Genomic DNA, 24,523 nt, shown 5'->3' on the forward strand with positions numbered 1-24,523 from the left:
TTCTTCGTCATCTCGATGTAAAAACAAGGATTTAAGAGAAAAAGTAAACAAACACGCGAGTGAACCGAAATGGAAAATTCGACCGACCTAGAACGAATGAAAACGCCGTGGCAACTTCACAGATCGTGTCATCTGTTGCTTGCGCACCTGGAGCATCGGAGTGTAAAGAAACATCGTTGAAAGCAAAAAATACAAATGAAATGAACTTGTGCTCTTCCAAGTCTCGTTATTAAAAAACGTTTTTGTTTTTTCTTTTCTTTTTTATTATTACAACACGTATATAATAACTCACGATACAAAAACACATTCTATTTTATCCGAGTTATCACATTATAGATTTTTTTACATTAAAACGATCATAAATAATGTGTAATTAATACACAATTTCAATCTTCACGATGATACAGCTTTTTCGTCTTATTTTATTCGTTAAGGTATCATCGGTATCTTTGCCAACTGGGAAAACTTATCGTTATCGTGTGGAGTACAAGGATAAAAACTGTATAAGTTCCCAATTTCGAATAACCCGAGCTTACGAAATGAGGTTGTCGTTAAAAAATCATCAAGGAGACTATCGAATTGTACTTTTATCGTATTTCTCATTTTAAATACGAATTTGTGCTGCATTATGGAGGGATCATAAGTTTTCACTCTGAGAATTCTAATGCATCCGTGAGTACTTCATCCCCAGTGGATTATCCTTTCTACGTTATCCCATTTTTTTTCTCACTCTCGATGAAGTACAAAAAAGAGACGGCGACAGTTGAGAAGGGTTTTTTGATTGGAAAACGCGTGGAATATCATTTCCTACTTGACAATCAACGGCAATGTCCGGACCAATCTTGGTCACAGTATTTAAAAAATCACAAAGTATTACTAGATATGCATGAAACATTGCACGTCAAATCGTTTTCAATAAAGAGACTCCGTAGAAATTTCAAACATTATGAAGTAGGCACTACAAGATAACAAGTATTGAGAGGCGTAAAAATCAATTATATTAACAAATACTCAAAATCCATCTTTAAAAACTTCCAAGAATTATTTTGCATCCGCCTCAAGACCAAACTCCTGAATTTACATTTATATTTTGAAGGATGGATCCTGGAAATTCCTGTTTAGTAATTCTGAATGATCTTGGTATTCCTGAATTTCATTCGTTCAATGTTTCTAAATAAATGATTTATTGCATCAGTGAAATACGTTTTTTTGTCAAATTCATTCAAATTGTATTCGAACCTTTTTTAGAATTCCAAATAAAAGTGCAAAATCGAAAAAACTGCAAGTAGAGGGAGCTTCTATCAAGAGACTCGGTAGAGTATCGGGACAAGCACATTGACAGCCCTGTCGTCCGCTTATTATGAATATGTCAAAATAAAATATCTTTGAGCTCAAAATCATTTTCAATTACCACATCAGTATTATTAATGGTCACTGAACGATTTCGTGTCGTCGGTTAGAAAAAATAATTTGATCTTCGGACCTTCCATATGGAATGGAGACATTGATATACAAGATTTGACGTGGAATGCTCCATTCATTGTGTATGTGTTTGGTGTATACGCGCGCTCGTGTATTTGAGTGTATCCTTAAAGTCGTAAAGAAATTTTTGTTATCACATATGTCTTTATATAAACCAACGCGTTGATTAGATACAGTGCCACAGACTTATGATCTTGCGTACTCTACTCTCTACATATCTTACATCGATGTTCTACGTAAGTTTGATCGAATTTCGCGTATTTTGTAATGAATTTTTTTTTATTAGTTTATCAATCGATTTGTTTTCGCATCACACAATCCTGTCATTGTTTCTATCGTTAATATTGTGCAATGTATACCGTGGTCGAAGCACGACTAAAATCACGTATCAGTTATGAATTTGACAAGATTTTAAAAAATCCTAAACTCTTTATTGGGCTTCGATTTATATGAAAAGAAATAGTAATTGATCATTTCCACAGTATAAAATGTATATAATCGGCTCGAAAGGTGGTTCCATTATTATTTTTTAGTTATTTTTATTGTTGCATTTCCTTTTTAATTCATCAAATTGTAAATCGATGTTGAATCAATCGCCGTGATTTAAATTTTAATAAAAACGATCTTGGAATGCGGCTCCTTTTTTGTTTTGTTTTCTTCTTTTGCACGTTTTCTATTATAGAGTATTCCGTATTTCTATAACGATCATTGAATCCACGTAAGTTGTATTTAATTTTCTTACGGTTCCGACATTACCATGGCGATTTAAAAAGTTGGCGAATTTTTATCGTTGGGCTCGTTTATCTATTGGTCGTCCAGCCACGCCAGATTGAAGCGATACTCGCAGCTGCACTCGTCACCAAACCACCGGCTACGCTCTGATTAACTTGGATACTAGAAGCTTGCGAACTTATCGCACCAGGATGTGGAACTGTCATCTCCGGACAAGGTACATTAGGCACCTGAACAACACAAGTGTAGAATTGAAAATAGATAGCAGGTGAGAAGAGTTGCATTGTTATGAGAATATTTTCATACTCACAGTTTCCCATTCAAAATTGAAAGCATCCCCTTCCTCATCCGACGTGGAATCCTCACTATTCTCAAGATCCGGTGCCAATTGACTGTGCATTTCTTCCAAAACATTCTGCTCCAGTTCCATGGGTCCAATCCTGCACGATTTTATTTCACGTTTTCTTATAAATCATTTCAGAACAAAAATATTGCAATGTTTTGATGATTCTTTTTATGACAAGTTTACACTGTGTACCGAGACTTTAGTTCTTGCTTTTTACGCTGTCCCTAGCGTCGGTGGTTTGGACTTCGTTAAAGTACTGTACTGTGCTAACAGCTCGAAGTAAAAATCTACAGGAAGAAAAGTCTTGCTTTCGTGTGACGATACGAAAGAAAAATAGAGAAAAAATGATTGGGTGGACGACGAGTCCAAATTTTTACTTTCAATCACTTAAGATTTTCACAACCTTTCTCTGGCCTTTGAGCGAGCTCGATACAATTGTGCATCGGAGAAAATTTTGGGGAAAGTGATGGGGTGCACTTGCAACAAACAAAAGGGTGTAAAAACAATCAGACAAGATAAAAAAAGGAAAAAATTTAACGTACCTTCCGAAATCGCTAATATTTGTATTGAGCAAATGCATGAGATTTTGCAACGTGTGCATCGGATGTAACACGGCGGTGTTAGTGTTCTGGGTGAAACATAGATGAAGAACGTTGCTATTTAGTCTTGCAACTTTTCGAGCAAATTTCTGACTGGACATTTCGCCAACGCCGAATTCACTGGAATTACAAGATTTAATCAATAAATAAATAGATTTATTGGGAAAAAAAATATGGCTCATGGCCTTGGATAAATTATGCTCACCAACAAGAAATTTTATAGGGCAATCGAACGTCGACGTAATAGGCAATTATATTAACTAGTTGGGTGGCATACGTCAGAGCCGCGCTAATATTATGCGCAGGATTGTGCATGGCGTTTTCTTTATTCACTCCAGGAATTTCATCTTTGGCAGCGGCAACTAAAAAATACAACGAAATATGAAGAACAATTTTTTTCCTCTCAATTATTCGTAAACTTTTCCGAGACAGACTCAAAAGTTTCAATTATATTGCAAGTATCCGACTCATTATTGGCCAATTAGTAAAGAATTTAGGTACGAAAAAACCATAGTTGTACTTCATGAAGTTAAATATCATAAAAAACGAAAAAGTCGCTCTTTACGAAATTACATTGATTCGATATGATGATTCTCTTTGATATTATCATAGTCTCTCTCCTTAACTCTTAAACCATCCAACTAAATGCAAAGTTTAGCTACCCCAGAGAGAATAAGCACTGTAGTCTCCTGAGCCTGGCAGAGTCGAAGCCACGATACGAAGCTGTACGTCTAAACTATTCTCAGTTTCACTAATCCATCGTCCTCTTACGTATGAAGTCCCTGAAGCGTCTGCCAATGCGCACGTCACGTTATCCGAACTTAAATTCTCGTCTTCACTGCTACACGAACTGAGTAAATAAAATAACTAAATTAAATGATCAAATACAATCAATGAATTCATTCAAATGATAAATCTATTTTAACTATGAAAATTGACTGTAAGTAATAACAAATGAATAAAAAGAATACAAATAAAAAGAATAAAAAGAATATACCTGCTATTGGGCGCGACTTGTCTGAGCGGAAAAATATATTCGGTTAATTGTCTTGCTGCTGCTCTCACAAATTTCTTCAGCTTAAGCCTCTTTCTCTCAACTGCATCTTTTTTCTGCACTTGCAAAACTTTCAAGTCTTCCACAAATTTGTACAACTTATCAATTCTCTCCTCGTGTCTGGGTAGTCTAAGGACGAGCTGAGAGTTCACGTCCTTCAACACATTCAGCCTCTGATGCCCTGCAGTAGTGGAACTTTTTTATTACGCCAACAGGTTTCATCGGCTTAATATATTATCAAACTCACTAATACAAAATAAGATATCTGAAAAAGAGTCTAAACAATCAAATGTATAAATAGAATTACCTCTGTTTATATTCTGTTTTGTTTCATTGACCAGAATCTGCAAGAGCCTCACTCGTTCTTTACACATACTAATATCACATATCTGCAAAGAAAAATATAATCGTTATTTCATCAGAGACAATAGATCCAAGGCGTAGAGAAAATTATATTTGTTTTCATTTATACTCTTTATGAGCACTAAAAAAAAACTGTTATAACAGATAAAACGGTTTGCAAAAAAAGTTCCGCAATGAATTTTTCAATGAATAGATAAAGATCAAGAAACTGAGCAGAGTTACAGTCTACCAAACATAGAATTTTCAAAGCAAGTTGATGCTCAACAAAGTATGTAATATTAGTAAATATTCTATGTTTATACCATTTTATCTTTTTGTTTGAGTTTTTCTAACGCATCTGCGCATCTTTCTTCCAACTGCACCCTTGAAGCTTTCAACCGTAACAGCCGTAGCTGTTTATCCGCAAACCTGTGGAGAACGATGAATGAACAATTGAGATTTTATGGTACAGAAAGGTCACAAAGATTGATTTTCTGCCTTTACACTTGAAAACAAGTGGAAAAAAAATTTTTTTTACAAAAATTCACAGTAATGAGAAAACTCTAATCAACCAAAATTTCTTTTCATGTCTTCAAACAGGTCTTCTTGATATAATTAATTGGTAATTGATCAAAAATGAGCATTAGAGCTTTTTCAAAATTTATATTTGTTTATCACAACTCGTTAATTGACTGATGAATTAATTTTTATTTATTTAAATATAATTCCGTTTTCGAACAAACAATAATTGTATTCTTTCCATTATGAAATTTTGATCAGCAGCATAATTCCAATTCACATATAAGTTAACAAGAGAAATTTGGTATAAGTATTATTTGTAAACTCATTGATTTTCAGGTAGGTATAACTGTACAGTAATGAGAAAAAAAATCAGACAATAACCAAGGTAAGTTACTAATAAACGTTGCAAGAAACTTTAATCGAGTTTGAAACGAAAATGAATTTTTCAATACAAATATAGGGAGATTGACTATTACTGTGGTGTGTGAAAAACGATAATCTAGATGATCACAATGGAGACGTTTACGAGAACTCACCGTTCGGAATAAACAGAGGTAGAATGAACGAAATCCCCATTTTGTATGCACTGTCTGCAATAAAATATTCGTCTGCTGTTGTGACAGAGTGGACACTTTAATAAATTCAGGCTCAAACGACTTGTGACGTCCTCGAGTTCCGAGGATAATTGAAAGTCCGCAGGAGCTGTACAAGAACCGTCGGAGCTGCTTGTCGCCATAACCAATAATAAACCCCCTCCCCAACGAAACAATGGATAACAGATATATGAGGGGTCTCTTGTTCGTTGTGACACTGATCAGCTGATTCGACGTGTTTACCAGTTTACCTCTTTGTTGGGGTAGGGAGACAAAAAAATTCACGACTTCGTAACGCGCTTATTAAACACATATGTACAAACTCTTGTTTCCTTCAAAATCTTATCAATACGATGTTTATTATTCACAGAGTTTTAATTATGAAAATCGTCCGTGAGAGAATATATGAAGTAGAAAAAAATTTGAAGGAAAATGTAAAAAAAGTTAATATATATATATATATCGTCGAAACGAGGGCAAAAATAAACTTGAATTTTGCCTCGTGTATTGGCACACACTACGTCGTTATACACGAGTCATGTCGTTCGACACAACGGACATACACGTGCGCACACAAAGCTAATGCGTGACACACATTTTCCCCGTTACCAACTAGTCGAATAAAAAAAAATGAGCTAAACGTTTTCACATTTCCTCATCAAAACAACAACGTGAACCGAGTCGTATCTTTATTGGTCCAAATTTCCTCGGAGGCTCGTGATTTGTCCGAAGGGTTTGAACATAAACCAAACCAATTTATTTTATTGATGGCGGAAAAAGTTCGTATATTTGAATACTAGCAGCGAATAGTCATTTTCTGGTGACTCTTAAATTGGACTCTCTTAGATTGAGTCATTGAAAAATTGAATTTTATAAAAAAAATTAATTAAAAAATTCAGCAAAATAATGACTTTGTTTCACAAAGAGAGTTCTACTAACAATCGAGCAATTCATTATTTTTAGATTAGGTACGCAAATTAACAGTTTGCATGCACCACGTACGCCCTCGAAATTGGGAATTTATGACACAATAACGCTCGATAGGTTAAAACCAGTTTATAATTTATTGGGTAAAAATTTACAAAACTGATAAACGTATGCATAATTCCATTTGATTAATTTACAGTGCTGCCCTATAAACCCTGCAGTAGGGCCATAAAAACATAAAATTTTATTACACTCGATCGACGTTCACATTATTTGTCAACACACGGGGGGACACAATCATAAATATTAATAAAACCTCGGAATTGAGTCCCCGGCGTCCCGAGAAAACTAAACACATAAAACGAGCAGACTTGATATTATGGAATGGACAAAATTATAGAGAAAATAATTTTACTTTTTCCGAAGCCCTATAATTATAAGGAAAACTGTCGTACCGAACAAGTCACTTCAGTCGTAGATGTCGCTATGACTCAATTCCACATTTGATATACAATTACGGTGATCAGCTGCTCCTCCAAGTCGTGTAGGAAATTGTACACATAATATATACTAATTTTTGGTTATACAATTCTAACAAAACTGTAATTTATGGGTGATAATTGTATTTTTATAAAATACATTTTGTGAAGTGTTTGAATATATCGTTGTACATACATAGGTATAACATTTATTCTAAAAATTTACAGTTCCATGTTGACAATGGACAATCCGGAGTGACTTTCCACTAGGTTAGAAAGCAACATTTGTGTACCGGTATTCTATCGTTATTTAGGGCGGGTTGTTCCAACTTCTAGGTAGTTGGAACAACCCGCCCTTATTGGAGTTTTGAATTCAGAATTATCACGAATATTTCATAATTTGTTGGAATGCCTACAAGTTCATGAAATTTGCAAAAAAAATAATAATTTGTTCTTGAAACAACAATATAAACAACCAGAAATGATCGATTGTGATTATTGGTTTAGCAGGTTTCTACTCGTATTGTTTAACATCTTGTAACATACAAACAAACAAAAACCATGACTTCCATTATAAAATTACACGCCATTTCTGGCGCTATGGACGAATCTCCTCCGTGCTACATTCTGCAAGTTGATGAATTACGAATATTACTCGATTGTGGATGGGACGAAAAATTCGATCAAGACTTTATAAAAGAATTGAAAAGACATGTTCATCAAATTGATGCTGTACTTCTCTCGTATCCTGATCCTCTTCATCTGGGAGCATTGCCGTATTTAGTTGGAAAATGTGGATTGACTTGTCCCATTTATGCAACAATACCCGTTTATAAGATGGGCCAGATGTTCATGTACGACATGTATCAGGTACACAAGTTTTCATTTCAACATTCAAACATTGTATTTTCATAGAAAAAAGTTGAATCTATTTTTTAAAATATTCCATCTAATGGTTTTGTTAAAATAACTGACTGTAATTTTATTTATGTTGTTTTCTTACAGTCACGTCACAACATGGAGGATTTTGATCTTTTCACATTGGATGACGTGGATGCTGCTTTTGATAAAATAGTTCAATTGAAATACAATCAAAGTGTTTCAATGAAGGGAAAAGGTTATGGTGTTACGTTAACTCCCTTACCTGCTGGCCACATGATTGGTGGTACAATTTGGAAAATTGTCAAAGTCGGCGAAGAGGATATCATTTATGCAGTTGATTTTAATCACAAGAAGGAGAGACATTTGAATGGTTGTGAATTAGAGAGACTACAGAGACCCTCACTTTTGATAACGGATGCGTTCAATGCGACTTATCAGCAGGCGAGAAGAAGAACGAGAGATGAAAAGCTTATGAGTAAGAATGAAAATTTTCTTTAGAACGTTTGCGTGTCAGTCATTGAAGAGGCTAGTTAGTAAATAATAAATTAATAAATTTATGATGTCTTTGAAATTCAATGAAGATTCCTTTTCAAGTAATCAAATTGGTTATCATTGTAACGCAAATCCAAAATCTCAATGAACGAATGAAAAAATCTGTGCCTTTGAACGATTTCAGCTTTGAACTCGTATTTTTCCGAGATTTTTCATTTAAATATTTTTCAGCCAATATTTTGCAAACATTGCGCGGAGGTGGTAACGTTCTCGTCGGCGTTGACACAGCGGGTCGAGTTTTGGAGCTTGCTCACATGTTGGATCAACTCTGGCGTAACAAGGAATCCGGTCTACTCGCTTATTCCCTCGGCTTATTGAACAACGTCAGTTACAACGTTGTTGAGTTTGCAAAGTCACAAATCGAATGGATGAGCGATAAGTTAATGAGGAGCTTCGAAGGCGCGAGAAACAATCCTTTCCAGTTCAAACACTTACAGCTTTGTCATAGTATGGCAGAACTCAATCAAGTCCCTAGTCCAAAGGTAATTTAACGATCGGTAGTCGAAATTCATCGTTAATGTAACTAAATCTTGAACCACAAATTGTGAATGTGACTAAACATGAGTGACAGTTACGAATGCAATAATTTAATCAAGTCTATGCATACAACTAAAAGACATTTCGATTATAATTTTCGTATTCAGTTATCCAACATGAACTAAGACTGATTTAGCCATCTCTTAAAAAACAGGATTTAAGCAGATTCAAGCAAAGAAATTTTGAAAAAAATTACATTAAGAGGACTTGAAAAAATTTTGTTTAATCTCTACTATTTGAAAGTCAACCAACTATGAGTTTCACTTTTATCACATTATAACAGCAATTGAGAAATTCGTAGTTTAGCCTCTCATTTTGAAAAAGATAAAAATCGAAAAATAAAACGATCGTTTGAAACTTGCGTTAATGGCAATGATAATAAAAACAACAAACTGTATTTTCTGTCATTTCAGGTTGTTCTAGCTAGTACACCTGACATGGAATGCGGGTTTTCTCGCGATTTGTTTCTTCAATGGTGTTCAAATCCTCAAAATAGTATTATAATAACGAGTAGAACATCGCCTGGAACTCTGGCACGTGATCTCGTTGAGAACGGTGGTAATCGTAGTATAACACTGGATGTTAAAAGACGCGTGAAATTAGAAGGTGCCGAACTGGAGGAGTATCAGAAAAAGGAGAAAGCGAAACAAGATTTAATGAAGCAAGAACAAATGTAATTTTTATTTGCTAAAAACAGAATTGTCATTCTCGTAAATCGATGATTTTGCAAAAAATGAATTAACCGCTGTTTGTATTTTTAAGGGAAACTGCTGACGTTAGTTCCGAGTCGGAGGATGAGATAGAAGTCGGCACTGGTCGCGGTAAACACGATTTGCTCGTGAAACAAGAAACGAAACCGGGCTTCTTCAAACAGAGCAAAAAGCAGCATCCCATGTTTCCGTTCGTCGAAGAAAAAATCAAAACTGATGAATACGGAGAGATAATAAGGTAAAAATTATAAATTTTTTTTCTTACATTGAAAAAAAATCATGAAATTCTGAAGAAATGCTGCTGCAGTGTAACTAAAAATGATTCTCAATAGAAACAGATAATTTCAAAATTACTAAGAAGTATTGAAAATCCAAATGTCAAGAAAACTGTTCGTGAAACTTTCTTCGATCTTTAAAAAAATATAAACATTAAAATTCGAATATTTTTAAGTTGCAAAATTTGCGCAATCCTAATAAGTGGTTATTACGGTTCATTAGCGTCATTCATGTTCTTCGTCTTTTAGGCCGGAGGAATACAAAATAGCAGACGCAATACCAGAAGTAGAGGACAATAAAGAAAACGTCGAAATAAAGCAAGACGAGACAGCACACCATCCGGAAATATCATCGGACATACCGACGAAATGTATCCAACAAACTCGGACGATAGCAGTTAACGCGTCAATTACTTACATCGATTTTGAGGGAAGATCCGATGGCGAATCGTTGCAAAAAATTTTGGCACAACTAAGACCGCGAAGAGTTGTGTTCGTCAGGGGCTCGCCAAAGGACACCGAAATAATGGCTCAACAAGCCCAGGCAGCCGGAGCTCGAGTCTTTATTCCTGGTCGAGGAGAGACTCTTGATGCTACGACCGAAACGCATATTTATCAGGTGCTTGACGTATTATGGAAATGCGAGACGAACTTCCTAAAACTCATTTATTAAATATCCTTCAAGAGATTTTCTCTTCTCCTCGTCATTGTACTCGCAATTTATGAAAGCAATTTTTTTCATTTTTTATCTTCTTGTCTCACTTTGAAATTTGAATTTTTGAGTCCCGAGGTCAACTCTTCTTTCCCTTTTAATCGTTCTTCGTTCCTTTTTTCCCAATTTTTCGAAGTATCTAATGATTACTTTTTCCTGTATTTTCCAAGGTTCGGTTAACTGATGCGCTCGTCAGTGGTCTTAACTTCTCCAAGGGTAGAGGTGACTCTGAAGTCGCATGGATCGATGCACTGATGTCTGCACGTGATCATATTTGTCGTGACGCCGTTTCCGATGCTGAACTTGAGAATTCTGATTCGAGCGACAAAATACTCACACTTGAACCGTTACCGCTTAACGATGTAAGTTGCCATGTCATTTGGTCACAAAGAGAAAGAGGAAGTGCTGTTCCACATGTCCAGGGGTTCCTGCCTCTCCCAATTTTAACTTCAGTTCATTTGATCGTCAAAGATTTGTAATTTTTTTTAAATTATAGTAACAACTTGACGAGCTTGATAGCTTTTACTTTTTTCTCTTATTAGTAATGAAAACGAAAGCAGTTATGACGAAATTTGTTCCAACAGGTCCCTGGTCATCAAACGACATTCATAAATGAATTGAAATTATCCGATTTCAAGCAGATATTGAACAAAAGCAACATTCCTTCGGAGTTTAGTGGAGGAGTTCTGTGGTGCTGCAATAATAGCATTGCAGTTCGACGTGTGAGTAGAAAATTCTAAATGGAAAAATATGAGAAAAAAAACTCATAAAAATATACCATTTGCTGTACATTATCCAGAATACTGATGATTTCTTATTTTTTCCTCTACGTTTGACAGCACGAAGCTGGAAAAGTCGTCCTGGAAGGTTGTCTGTCCGAAGACTACTACAAAGTACGAGAATTACTGTACGAACAGTATGCAATTGTATGAAGCATTGAAGGACGAATCATGGGTGTTATTGTAATACAACAAATTGGAATAAATTTTGTAATAAAAAGAGTGTGAAACCTAAATCCAGAGTCAGAAGTTTTTTTCACAGGCTTTACAAATAATCGAGAAATCAGGGCATGATCTCAAACTCTAATGTTTCTCGAGGTTCATACGATTATTCTAGTTCGAATAAATCAATAGAAACGTGTTGACAATTCAATACGTTATTCAGAGGCGACCAATACATTGGGAAAGAAATTTAAAAAATGCAAATTATTGAAAGCACGATGATTTCTTTCATGAAGATTTAAATGTTATCTGAAGTCTTTTATCTACGAATTCTTGTTTTTCGTGGAAATGTGATGCAACATTTCCGATGCTTGCATCGTAAAAACGTTGTATCAATAGCAACGAGTTATAAAACATTGTGGAAAAGGAAAAAACAGTAACACGTGTTCGAATAATCGGGTTACAGGCACGAAAATGATGAAAATGAAAGAACAGGGGCAAAATCAGAAATTCAATTGAATGCTAGATAATAATGGTAATTCTTGTTGCGAAATTACAATTCCGTAATTTGCGGAAACTTGGAATTTTTTTATTATTTTCAATTGAATTATGTAATGTTAAAAAAGTTATGAGCATCGGTCGACCAATTTTTTACGCAAAAAATTTCCTAGATTCAATCAAATTAAATGAAAAGTCAAAAATACATTTTTCATCTCATTTTTTATGCATTCAAAATTTTTTGCATCCAAAATTAAAAAAATATATTTTCTATAAAAAATACTATCAATCGATGGTTTTTTAAAAACTTATGTCGCGGGCGATAAAAAACTTACATTATTCTAATTTCATGAGTGGTTTGAAAAAGATCCAGAGAAAGCGCGAGTAGAATCGTACGCGTTAAAAAAACATATCGTTATAATGGTCAGAAAACATGAAGCTTTTCAGCGGCATTGACGACTGTCAGCATGAACCGTGATAGCCGGTAGCGCACACGTGTTTTACGCCCTAAGTAACGTCAAAATTTAAATGCTTGTGTTGCGCCGTGTGTGACGATCGTGTTCACGCCGATCACGCAAAAATCAGGTGGTCATGGTTCTCAGCTGTTGTCTGCCATCTTCTTGTCCCCCTCACTCTACCCCCCCTTGCCTGACCGCTATCCTCATTGGAGGGTTGCAAATTTTTTTCCCTTGTTCCTCCCAAAATTACGGTTTTTCTCGAATGTCGAAGATTAACAATGATAATCGAAATGTATACTTTCATGCCCGATCTCAAAAGCTAATGCATACTTTTACATGTAAAATTTGTTAATTGTCATTGATAAATGAGAGAAAAAACGTTTCGCCAGGGTCTACTTTCGGGCGTAGTAATACCAGCCCGAGTCCCTGTCTTTCTAGGATCTGCTCAATTTCATCGAACAGAAAATGTATTTTATCAATCTCAATTGCTGTGACGCATCCGAGTCTATTATGATCATTGCTCAACTCGAGAATTCACGGTTCCAACATCATCAAATTTTGGCAAAATTTGCGAATCATTTTTTTATCGCGGAGGAATGGTCGTTTTGCACGCGGGTGTGGTAGCGCAGGAAGGAATCGCTCATTGGTCGGAACATGTGAGCAACTCTACACACACGTGAACTAGCTTTTCTCCGGCTACGTACACGATTCACACAATCATCGGATTTTCGTTCGTTATCCAGGAGCGTAATAAATAAGAGTACCTTGTTATTCTCTACATCCTCTCAATTTCTAACATGGTGATCATAGCCATGTTTAATTTTCATTTTCGACCTATTGATTCATTTTGTATTATCACAATTTAAAAACCAAAAACGATGTTCCAATTGAGAGGGTAAAACATGGCTGTCTTTCTACGATCTTTGTTATTTTTGTCGGGTTTTTTATGGAACCAATATGAATACAATTACAGAATTGAAGACAAACCATTTATTTTCACCAATAAATTGTTTTAATCATAAATTTTTGAATAACAATTTGATCCCTTGAAGGATCAAAGATCCGATGACATTCTAATTTTGCATGCTTTGTGAATTAACAAATCGTGTCCAAATTGACGTATAACGTCAATTTTTGTACCCTTCATTAATGTTTTGATTTTTTTTAAAACATGGTTTTGAGAATAATCTTTTCAAATGACGAAAACAAAAAATGGTAGGAGCAAAAGAGAAAATGAAGTCCGAAATAGTAAAATTTGTTAAAAGTCAATAAATATGTACGTTCCTGATTACTGGTCGTCGTCGCCGCCGTGCCCGAGGGGGTTTGAGGAAGGGGGTTTTCGCACGCAACCAGACCGGCGCGCGCGCGGCCGCCAACAGAATTCACTTCTCGCCGGCTCAACAAGAACGCGTCGACGTTTAGACCGCGCGCTCTGTTTCGACAGAGCCGATATTAATCTCCTATTTATAATAATAATAAAAATAATATAATATTTAAACAAACAAATAAAAAAACGACAAGGGTTGGCAGAAAGAAGGGAAAAAATTGACGAAAAGAGGCTCTTTCGGAAGAGAGAAAAAAATATACGAGAAATTCCCGTTAAAATAGCACGAGTTGAAAGCGAGATTTAGTGTGATTCAAAGAAGAAAGAAGAGAGGAGAAAAAATGTCGGGAGAAAAGCGTAGCCAGGATTCCGAGGATAGTCTGCTTTCACAGACGGTGGTAATCGTTGATATCGAAGGAACGACAACCAACATTAACTTCGTAAAGGTAACAAAGAGCATGGCCGTTTATGGGTGAGGAGGCGCAGCCAAAAGCGCCGGGCGGTCCATATTATCGTCACAAAAACGCGTACACATTTCATCAAACCTTGCCTCGTATCTGTGAAAGAACATAAAACCCTGCATTTTTCATCATTTCGAACGAAAAATAATATACATGTCTATCATTCTAACATTTTTCCGGCGTGTTTGGTGAGAGTTTAAAGATAAAACTATTTATTTTCTTCGCGATCATGATGTCTCCTCGCGACCAAGGACCAAGTATGCCGGTTCTATCTTGCCCTCTCTCTCGTTTGCTCTTCGTTTCGTCCTCGGGAGCGAGAGCTTCCCTCGATATTCGCGAGAATACACAGTCGCGAATGTCGGGATCAAAATTTTCTCTCGTCCTTTATTCGTCCTCGTGTTTCAACACTTTTTCACTTTACGAAAACATTGCTTTCGGAAATATTTTTATTTTTGTATCATTACTTACGTTGTGAACTCGAATATTCGTAATTTAGCGGAAACTCGAGATCGACTTATTTATTCGACGCTTTCACCGCCGTCAATATATATACATGTATATGTATATATAGATATAGGAGTCTATCTGCAAGCACATGATACATATATATACAGCCGAAAATCGCGAATTAGCGACGGGTATTTCTAATTTTATTTTTCATTTGTCACGGAATTCCATTTTTCGCTAATGACGAATTACCGTAGTAGCTTTTAATCTGGTGTTGTAAAATTATTTGGATAATTAATTTTGTTTTATTTACGAGTCAGTAATAACTCAAAATTTTATTTTGTGTAGGAAACACTATTCCCCCATGTCAGAGAAAACCTAAAACAATACATTGAGAAAAATTGGGATTTGGAGGAGTTCAAGGCTGATCTGGAGAAATTGAAGGAACAGGTGAGTCAAATTTTCACATTATTCTAACAAACTTTTATCAATTATTTCAATTTTTTTGCCCATTCTGTATTTTTACTGTGCATAGTGTATTAGCACATTTTTAATTCGTCTTGGGAGTATATCCTAACTCTGAGAATGGGGTTGAACTATTGGAGCAGATGTTTGTCAGATTTCTTACCTGGGAAATCTCCTTTGTCCCACATCTCTCACACCAAAAGCCTCTCCTGTGTCCTTGAACTCCTGTTCCATGAATAACTTTATGGGCTCTAAAATATGGGGCTTACTCAAATTACATAGCAGTACACTCTGAAGGATCATTAGAAATCCAAATTTTTGTATATATATGAATGAATCGAATGAATTATGGCTTTTTTTTTTTTTTCTTACAATTCTTTATTTACATAAAATCATTTTATCAAATCAAGGGTCAGATTTTTAATGGTTCATTTAAAGGGCATAATTTCATCTCAAAATTAATGAATCGGAAATTTTTTTTTTCCATACATTTTGTTAACTTTTGTATTGCAAAAAAAATACTGTTTTGAAAAATATTTTTTTATTAAACAATGATGAAACAGATTTTTGATTTGAAGAGCTATAAAATCATTAGGTTGTTTCTCACTCATTTGGTTTTTCGTATTTTTGTTTTCAAAAAATTTAACAAGAAATGCAATCGTTACGTTCCGGATAATTGAGTTTTCAGTCAAATATTAATTTTTGGTTTGATTGAACACATAAACAAAATGAATTCACATTCATCATGCTGCACCCAGAAACATTTTTGTGCCATCACGATATTGTTTTTTTTAAATATATTATACTTTGGTTTGAATATGGAGTGAGTTATCGAGCGATCTTCTCGTTGAAGACTCTGATCAAGTGTTTTAACATGGGAATGGTCCTGGGAAAAGTTTACCAAATGGGAGGTGCAAATCGAGCGCTACTGTCAAACAATTCGTGTAAAACAGTGGACAAAAGAAAGATTGAGAAAAAAAAACTCAAAAAAGTTAAATCGAGAAAAATGAACGACACTGAAGTTTGCAACGCTGGAGTCCAACGAAATTAACAAAAATAGCATTTGTAATTCACCAATATTTATTTCACGAATCATTGGTGTAGGCTGAAAATCTACGAGTTGCCATTAGGCAGGTAACAGAATTGGAGAATTACTGAAATTGTTGGAAAGTTTTTTTAAATCATTTCATTGGATTCCAACGTTGCAAACTTCAGTGTCATAAATGAGACTAAAAAAATGTCTTATATCTACACAATGCGTCTACTGTGTGCGGATTCTATGAAATCTATTGCCCGCACCGTTGTCACATCGATCAGTCGGTGAAGAAAAAAGCACCTATTCGTGTTAGTCCAGTCACTGTTTTACCCGATCTATGTGACACTGAAAAAAGCGAAAAAAGCGATTTTTTAAAGTGACACACGGCATGAAATAAAGAACGGAAAATCCGGTGATAAAAATTTAATTCTTTTTTATTGTTTTTTCTTTATAATACAGTTAAAAAATGAACTTTTATCTAAAATTGAAAAATTATATTTTTCTAAAAAGGTTTTACGTGTTTGTATTCATTGTCGATTTTACGGGTGAATGCAAAATGCATATTCCAGGCGAAGAAAGATGAGACTGATAAGGTAGAGGGTCTGGTGTCAATAACCGGGGCAACACCTGAAGAAGAGAAAGAATCACTCATTAAAAATGTCCTTTGGCAAATGGACGGCGACCGGAAAACCGGTGCGCTCAAACAACTTCAAGGGCACATTTGGCGCGAAGCTTACAAGTCCGGTGCGATTAAGGGACAGTAAGTGACCTGTTTTCGTTTTTCGTGGTTTATGAAATTTCACACGTCGCATTTGGTTCGTTACAAATTCAGAATTCACCAATTTTATCATCTAATAATCGATGATGACAGGAAACGTCTTATTCGTTGAAATGAACAGTTCACAATGATTTCACATAATAATAACGACGACCATGCTGAACGAATGACTGATTGAAAATTCTAATTTATTCAGAGTTTGCGAGGACGTCGTTAAAGCTTTGGAGGAATGGACTAAATGCGGAAGAAAAATCTACGTCTATTCGAGCGGTAGTGTCGAGGCTCAAAAATTACTCTTCGGTCACTCCGAACACGGTGATATGCTGAAGGTACGTTACGGTAATCAAGTAATGAGTTGTTGTGGACTGTTATAATTTCATTCAATTTTCAGTTTCACAGAATTGCAAAAAATTTATCGTGCCGGTCATTTTTTCAGAAATTCTAAATTCGAATGAAATTTCACAACCTCTCATTCGTTTTGTGAAAAAAAATTTATTCGAATGCAACAAATATTCGATATCGAATTATTTTGTTTTTTGTATTGCCAGCTTTTTTTGTTACATTTTTTTGCGAATCTTTGATAAGGAGCAAAAGAAATTACTATTCTGGACTAAATTTGCTGAAAATTTTGGAATAGTGAAAAAAATATGAGACCTCCTGAAGCCGGTGCTAATAACCTATGACATTTTCTTGTGAGATTTCATCATCATGCCTCATGCACTCTCAAACCGTTTTTAATAGTTCCGACAACGGGCAAAACTTTTTCAACTCTGATATTTGATAGTTCACCTAGAATAACTCAATGGAATAACGGCGAGAACTATTTTTAAAACTAACTAAATTTTTTAACGATTTGATATTCAACAAATAACAAAATAATTGTATTTAAAACCTTCTTTCGAATAACAGTGAAATAAATTATAATAATGTCAAAGAAATACGACAAATCATTTGACAAGTTTTTCCTAAGTTATTGCGAAGGTAAATTATTTCAAACTCTTTTTAGACTTTTAAATACTTGAATTCTGTAGAATTCTATAAAATATAAACCAGTGGTTTCAACATTCAGAACAATGAAGCAAACAAAAATAAATCGAAAAAAATCATCGGTTCGATCTTCAAAAATTTTCGGGTTGCGATGAGATTTTTTTTAAAAACACGTTTATTATGCTTCCAGTACTTCACTGATTATTTCGATACCGAGGTCGGTGCCAAGCAAGAAGCTTCGAGCTACAAGAACATTCTCGCAAAAATTGGTGTTAAGCCCTCTGACGTGTTGTTCCTCACAGACGTAGCAAAAGGTTAGTTGGTCATGAAATCACACTTCCATTAAGTAAATTCCATGAATTTTCGATATATTAAAAATTCTGTAATCGTTAACGATGGAGAAAAGAGTTTTCGCATTTAACCTTTTATATTATTGTACTTGAAGCTCAAACCCTTAATTTTTTCATCATAATTGATTTAAACAGAGGCACAAGCAGCGAAAGAGGCTGGTATAACAGCAAAAATCGTAGTCCGCCCTGGTAACGCACCTCTGACCGACGAGGAAAAGGTAAATTTTACAACTATCGAATCGTTTCTGGATTTATCCTTTCAAACTTCGGCCAAGCGGCAAAAAGTAGAGACACCCGAAGAAAAGGTGGTCGTCGAACCCGAGAGCTCGGTTCCGGAGCCAATGGATACGTCCGACGGAGCGGCGGAACCAGCGACTGAAAGCGTCGTGGAGAAGAGCGAGGAAAAGAAGACGACGGACGAGTCGAAGACAACGACTGAAACTGCCAAAGTCGAGGAGACTAAAATCCCTGAAAAATCTCAAGATTCAAGCATGGAAGTTGACGTGAAGGTTGAGACTGAAAAGAAGCCTACGGAATCGGTTGATAAGCCAGCTGTGGCCGAGGAAACAGTGAAAAAAGATGAAGAAATAAAAGGGAACGAAAATAAGGAAGTGGCAAAAGAAAGTCCAACCGTTTGCGAGATTGCGAAGAAAGATACAGAAGTTGGAAAAAAAGAGAACGAAGCAGCGGATAAAACTGAGAGCGAGGCGCCTAAAAAGGAAGTTGAAGCTGCAAAGAGCGGCACTGAAGTAGCGAAAGCAGAAACGACGGAAGAAATCCAGAAAGACGAAGAAGTGTCGAAAAAAGAGAAAGAAGCAACGAAAAGCGATGAAGCCGCCGGCGGTGCTTCAGCCGCTGCTACAACCAAACTCGATACCGAACCAATGGATGCGGACAAATGTGTATTACCGTCCAAGTCCGAAACCATTGCCACAACAAAAGAGGAAAAGACTGAAGTATGCGCAAAGCCTGCCGATCCGCTCATAAAAACGGATAAAAAAGCCGAGACTGAAGTGAGTAAGCCAGTTGAGACGACGGTGACTGATTCGAAAATCGATAATGAGACTGATGAGAAAAAAAATATTGCTGCCAGGGAATCGAGCAGCACAGAATCAACGGTAACGGAGAGTAAAGTTGAGAAGACTCCGGTGGAGGAGAATCCAACACCGGTGACGTCCACGGAGAAAACAGAGCCGGAAGTAGTGCCGAAAACGGTTGAGAAGACCGGAACGATAGAGAGTTCTGAAAAGCCTCAGCCAGTAGCCGAAGAAGCTAAGACCGACGTGAAACTGAACGGGGACAGTGCGTCCGGGAAATGCGATCAAGTACAATCGTCAGATAAAAAAGAATCGAACGGCGAAGCAAAAGAAGAAACAACGAAGAACGAGCAAGTAGCCCCGAGTGTTACGGAAGCGACGAAAGTTTCGAGCGTAGCTGAAAAAACCGATGAAAAAATGGAGCCTGGCGTTGAGAATACGAAAAAGAATGAGACCGAAGTTGAGACGAAAGTTAATGCCGATGCGACCACCGTGGCGGTCGAAAATACCGATGCCAAATTGAACGGAATGGCGACAGGAGCGGATTCGGGTAAGGAAGAAACCGAGAAACCACACAGGAACGGCCTGAACGGCGATTCCTCAACCGAGAAAAGTAACGGCAATACGCAGAACGAGGCCGCGTCGAGCTCACAAAACGGCGAAGCCGAGAGTTCAATCGGTGTAGCCGCCTCCTCGGCCGAATCGATAAAAACAAAAAAAGTCGTTGACTCGACGATCGCTGACGGAGCTGGGGAACCCGATGTTGTTCCACCCGTAGCCGTAGCCGCGACATCCTAATCTCGCTTGCTCTAACATTTTAAGGAAACAACAAAAACAAAAACAGCCCCCTTCCCTCCCCCTTCATACATAATACCCAAAATACCCGATACAGTACTTATCTTATAGTATTAAAGAAAAAGCACCCTCAGAAGTTCGAAATCCTTTATCCTCAATTGCCCTTGTTCCCTCCCAAGAACCCCCACTTCACATGAATCGTACGACATTTAAGCATAATGCGATAATTTAAGATACGGCTCACGGGATTATCGTTCCTTTAAATACAGTATGAATTAAAAAAAAAAAAACAAAAAAAAGAAAAATAAAAAAAGAACAAAGACCGGACAAATCGTGCGTAGCGCCTTACAGATTCGATTGTTATCTTTTTTTTTCTTCGGACTACGACGTAATTTGTTGGCCATCGCGGTATTAACTGTTGTTTTTTTCTTTTTTTTTCTTTTCAATGTGACTAATTATACAAAACCGTATACTCTTGACTAGAAAATAAGATTTTTTTTTTTTTACTCATTCGCATTTAACTCGTCGTCGATCATTCGAGACTGTCTCGCGGGTAATTTTATCAAAAATTCATATTCATGGATCGGTCCTTTGAAACGATTTTTCCCTTTGATCCTTTTCGTTCATTTTTCTTTTTCATTTTCTCGCTCTCGATACTTGTCGATGCACACGGGAGCAAAGACGATCGAATTTGTCACGCTGCGAACACGGTTTGCCAGTAATGTTTTATTTTTTTTTCTCTTTTTTTTACGAGAACTGAGCATACACTCATTTTGTTTTTCTATCGAATACACCGTTATTTACGAATACGATAACCTATAGGATAGTTGATATCGCGACTGACGGAGTAATGGTGTGCTGGATGTATAGTGCCAAAATGAGTTTTGTCGTTTTTTTTTTTCCCCCAGCTTTTCGTTCGAAAATTTGTTTTTGCATCCAGTACAATGGCATTCAGTTTGTTTGATTTTTCGTTGTTGCAACTCGTGAAACACAAATTGTTCGTGTTATCAGCGTGGATTTGAATTCATTGAAAAAATTAATCGCCTCAACGTGTTCGTTGGCTCGTGATAAGCTCGTGAAAAGTCAATGAAAACGTACTTGAATCATCGGATTTGCGAGCACGAAAGCAAACACCAGTTTGACGCTCGAGTGTGCTGAAGAAAAAAAAGCAAAATACAACTATAAGAGGTTTTGGACTTGCTCGAAATAACAACAAAAAAAATATTTCGAGACTGTTTCGTTATTCTGTCGTATAATTAATGGTCATTGATAGTTCCGAACTTAGAACGAACAAGGCAGTTATCTCAGTTTATCTATAAGTTTTGAACTAAGCACCCAGTCTTATTATTTATTAATTTTTCCGCCAAAATTGACTGTGATTTAAACATATGAAAAAGAAAAAAATGAATAGAAGTAAGAGTCCAGTAGTGCATGTTCGTTTCTTCGATTGAGCACTGTTCCAAAACCTCGTGATTCAACAAAATGATAGAAAAAAAAAACAAGCCTCCTAAGGCTGCCGAAAATATCAGCGAGCTTTCGAAATAAATAATTGCCACTCGTAGACCTTTCGCGAACTTCCAACAACGACGATACGTTTGTTAAGAGTTAACGTTCACGTTTCTACGCCACTTATATTTGATTTTAATGAAAATGACTTAATGGAAAAATGACCTCGCGTACGTAATTCCACAGTCTGAAATGTTTTTCGTCGAGCGATTTAGTCAATAATATTGTATAATTTATATGTCAGACACACTCACTCACGAACACATACATGAATATATATATGATATTTTTCGTTTTGCATCAGAATTTGAAAAAGCGCTTCGAAAAAAGTCCTCGTAAAAATAAGTCGTCGAATTCGTGTAATGCGTGCTACCGTCTTCGCCTGACTAAGAATGTTCGACGACCATACTGTAACTTTTGTTTTTGTATCTCATGTCCCGAACAGTTATAATTTCGACCTCGACATGTAGCGTAATATTTTATCGATGAAAATTGTTTCCTTTTTTCGTATTTTTAACATAATATTTCGTAGTCCGAGCAACTATTTTCACGATTCATGGACTATTCGTTGTTTTTTTATTGTTCTCTACATTTATTGATGAATATATGAGTTCATTCCATGATTTATTTTTATCTCAGAAACAGCACAATCTCGGTCCCTTGAGTAAATAAAAGAAAAATAATTCATTACTGTCGTAGAATTGTATTGTAGTTGATGAATTCGAGACTCGAGATTTCGTCCTATGAGACGTGTACGATTTGTGTAAGATTTGCAGGGGTAAAAAAACGGTTAAGTGAAAAAGAAGAATTTCATGAGATGTTGTACGTTGGTTTGGTCGCAAATCTGTTTCGGGAACCGACTGCGTGACTAATTTTTCGTATTTCATAAGTATTTTTAACTGCCAGCGTTATTGAGGATCGAAGCATAAAAACAAAAAAAAAACCGTTCAACTCCCGATGTTCGATCGTTTTAATTGCTCTTTCTTTCTTTTGTTTCCTTTCTACGCAGGATATAAATTTTAGGTTAACTTTGTGTAAACATTCCTTATTCGTACATCGTGAATTTTGGTTAGAAAATTGTTTGTAATATTGAATACTGAAACGTTAAGCCCAATCGACTGAACTAAAAAAGAAATCAAAACAAACTCTGAAGAAACGAACTAATAACGAAAAAAGAAAAATAATAAGATAAAATAACGTGACTGTGCGCACGCTCATTCGTTCTTCGAGAATCGCAGTGCGAATTGAGACGATCTCTCTTCGTTCGACTTTTCGTACTCATCTACGGTCATCACTTCATATCATTCATACAAGATTTGCGTCAATGTTCGAGAGAGCTTGATCCTTCAATTCGCAGTGGGATTCTTATGACGAAATATACAATCTATAACACTTCGAGCGACACTGCATTTGTAATTTCTTTGTCTGTCTCTTTCTCTTTCTCTCTCTCTCTCTCTCTCTCTCTCTCTATTCTTCGTGCTCTCATTAATAATCTTCATAGCCCGATTGATCAGCTATAAAGTATCGCAAATATTTGAATAAAACGTTTATAATTTATGAAACGAATTTTTGACTGATCTATCAACCGAGTTGACTGTGGCTAATTGATCCTCATTTATAATGGAAAAAATATTCAAAGCATTGACGACTTATGATTGCTTAGTCATTTTTACGACGAACAAGATTCTAAACACTGCCCTGCCTCTTCCCTCACAGTCAACTGATAACGAAAAGAAGAAATACACTTCAAAATTTCAAGTGACATTATCGCTGCATTCACGAGAATTTGCAGTTCACCGAGAGATAAAAAACTTCGACAAGTGCGAAATTTTTTACGTTTTTTTTTCTTTATATAAAACATTTTTATGTTCGCGATAAATAATCATCGATATTGTGAAGAGATTGATTTTTTTTATGCGTACATAATTTATATATATATATATATATATAATATATATATAATTTATATATATATATATATATATATATATGTATAACGCTCGGTATGAATTCGGAGAAAAAAAAACACTAAATTAATGGCATTAGAAGTAAGATCTTCGAAGGTAACCTAATTATTCAAGTATGATGATTCACCGTGTGGTAGACCCGTATATCGACGGTTTATTCGAATGATATATCGAAGAAAAAGAAAGAAAACCTTGTAAGAATTTCATTGGAAATCCTAACCCTTTTTTTCCCGCCACAACATTATGTCTCCATTGTACTATTAATTCCAGATGTGCACATATTCGATAATCAGTGTTGCATGACTTATAGTTTTGAAAAAAAAAGAATCGGGATGATGAGTTGATAAGGAAGGACGACGAACGAAACAAAAGGATCATGTAACTTGTACAGTAACAGTTCCTGCTATAAACAAAATGAGCGGAGTTTTTGTTCGTGTACTCAAGGTATGAAGTGAATAATAGCATAAAACCCATACGATGTCAGAATTATGCGTACGCTGGAGACGCAATGTATGATATATTCAATAAATATTTGTTCATAGTACAGGTTGTCAGTTTGATTTCAATTTACATATACTGTCACCTCGATTAGCAGAGAAAGTTTAAACTTTTCAACGTATTTTTCAAAAAATTCCGGGATTCGTTAAATTTGAAGTGCAAGAATCAACGAGCAATTCCATCTAACTTTTTTCTGCGCAACTAAATTCAAGTGTAAGTCAAGCCATCGTA

The 24,523-nt window shown here is 35.9% G+C and overlaps 3 protein-coding genes across 5 annotated transcripts; 2 read left to right on the forward strand and 1 right to left on the reverse strand.

Annotated features, from left to right (window-relative positions):
• Window positions 1-239: 239 nt before the first annotated feature.
• Window positions 240-6,226, reverse strand: Atg14 (autophagy related protein 14). The gene is made up of 9 exons (XM_043417494.1): window positions 5,614-6,226; window positions 4,879-4,984; window positions 4,521-4,602; window positions 4,157-4,394; window positions 3,822-4,009; window positions 3,365-3,521; window positions 3,103-3,279; window positions 2,525-2,654; window positions 240-2,444 (listed from the first exon to the last, which is right to left on the reverse strand). The coding sequence occupies exons 1-9, from the start codon at window positions 5,811-5,813 to the stop codon at window positions 2,283-2,285; spliced, it is 1,440 nt and encodes a 479-aa protein (XP_043273429.1). The 5' UTR covers window positions 5,814-6,226; the 3' UTR covers window positions 240-2,282.
• Window positions 6,227-7,102: 876 nt separating this feature from the next.
• On the forward strand, window positions 7,103-11,759 carry CPSF2 (cleavage and polyadenylation specificity factor subunit 2). 3 transcript variants are annotated; one of them, XM_043417488.1, is made up of 10 exons: window positions 7,103-7,346; window positions 7,584-7,946; window positions 8,082-8,433; window positions 8,682-8,992; window positions 9,461-9,720; window positions 9,810-9,995; window positions 10,282-10,651; window positions 10,915-11,106; window positions 11,329-11,466; window positions 11,584-11,759. In XM_043417488.1, exons 2-10 carry the CDS (start codon window positions 7,638-7,640, stop codon window positions 11,674-11,676), a joined length of 2,211 nt encoding a protein of 736 aa, XP_043273423.1. In that variant the 5' UTR covers window positions 7,103-7,346; window positions 7,584-7,637; the 3' UTR covers window positions 11,677-11,759. The 3 variants fall into 3 exon arrangements, with proteins under 3 accessions (XP_043273423.1, XP_043273422.1, XP_043273424.1); XM_043417487.1 differs by having other exon boundaries at window positions 7,587-7,946; XM_043417489.1 differs by having other exon boundaries at window positions 7,103-7,276.
• A 2,255-nt stretch (window positions 11,760-14,014) lies between these two features.
• Enoph (Enolase-phosphatase) lies at window positions 14,015-24,338 on the forward strand. Its single transcript, XM_043416572.1, has 6 exons — window positions 14,015-14,411; window positions 15,222-15,323; window positions 16,944-17,134; window positions 17,349-17,481; window positions 18,330-18,453; window positions 18,625-24,338. The coding sequence occupies exons 1-6, from the start codon at window positions 14,307-14,309 to the stop codon at window positions 20,322-20,324; spliced, it is 2,355 nt and encodes a 784-aa protein (XP_043272507.1). The 5' UTR covers window positions 14,015-14,306; the 3' UTR covers window positions 20,325-24,338.
• Window positions 24,339-24,523: the final 185 nt, after the last annotated feature.

Source organism: Venturia canescens, chromosome 4 (genome assembly GCF_019457755.1).
Source record: "Venturia canescens isolate UGA chromosome 4, ASM1945775v1, whole genome shotgun sequence".
Taxonomy (NCBI): domain Eukaryota; kingdom Metazoa; phylum Arthropoda; class Insecta; order Hymenoptera; family Ichneumonidae; genus Venturia; species Venturia canescens.

Coding starts and splice junctions, on each gene's coding strand:
- Atg14 (XM_043417494.1), bottom strand. CDS start 5,813: ATGGCGACAAGCAGCTCCGACGGTTCTTGTACAGCTCCTGCGGACTTT. Junction 4,985..5,613: donor ACCTCTGTTTATTCCGAACG/GTGAGTTCTCGT, acceptor CGTTCTCCACAG/GTTTGCGGATAAACAGCTAC. Junction 3,522..3,821: donor CAGTGCTTATTCTCTCTGGG/GTAGCTAAACTT, acceptor TGTATTTTTTAG/TTGCCGCTGCCAAAGATGAA.
- CPSF2 (XM_043417488.1), top strand. CDS start 7,638: ATGACTTCCATTATAAAATTACACGCCATTTCTGGCGCTATGGACGAA. Junction 8,993..9,460: donor ATCAAGTCCCTAGTCCAAAG/GTAATTTAACGA, acceptor CTGTCATTTCAG/GTTGTTCTAGCTAGTACACC. Junction 10,652..10,914: donor CCGAAACGCATATTTATCAG/GTGCTTGACGTA, acceptor GTATTTTCCAAG/GTTCGGTTAACTGATGCGCT.
- Enoph (XM_043416572.1), top strand. CDS start 14,307: ATGTCGGGAGAAAAGCGTAGCCAGGATTCCGAGGATAGTCTGCTTTCA. Junction 15,324..16,943: donor TGGAGAAATTGAAGGAACAG/GTGAGTCAAATT, acceptor TGCATATTCCAG/GCGAAGAAAGATGAGACTGA. Junction 17,482..18,329: donor AACACGGTGATATGCTGAAG/GTACGTTACGGT, acceptor TTATGCTTCCAG/TACTTCACTGATTATTTCGA.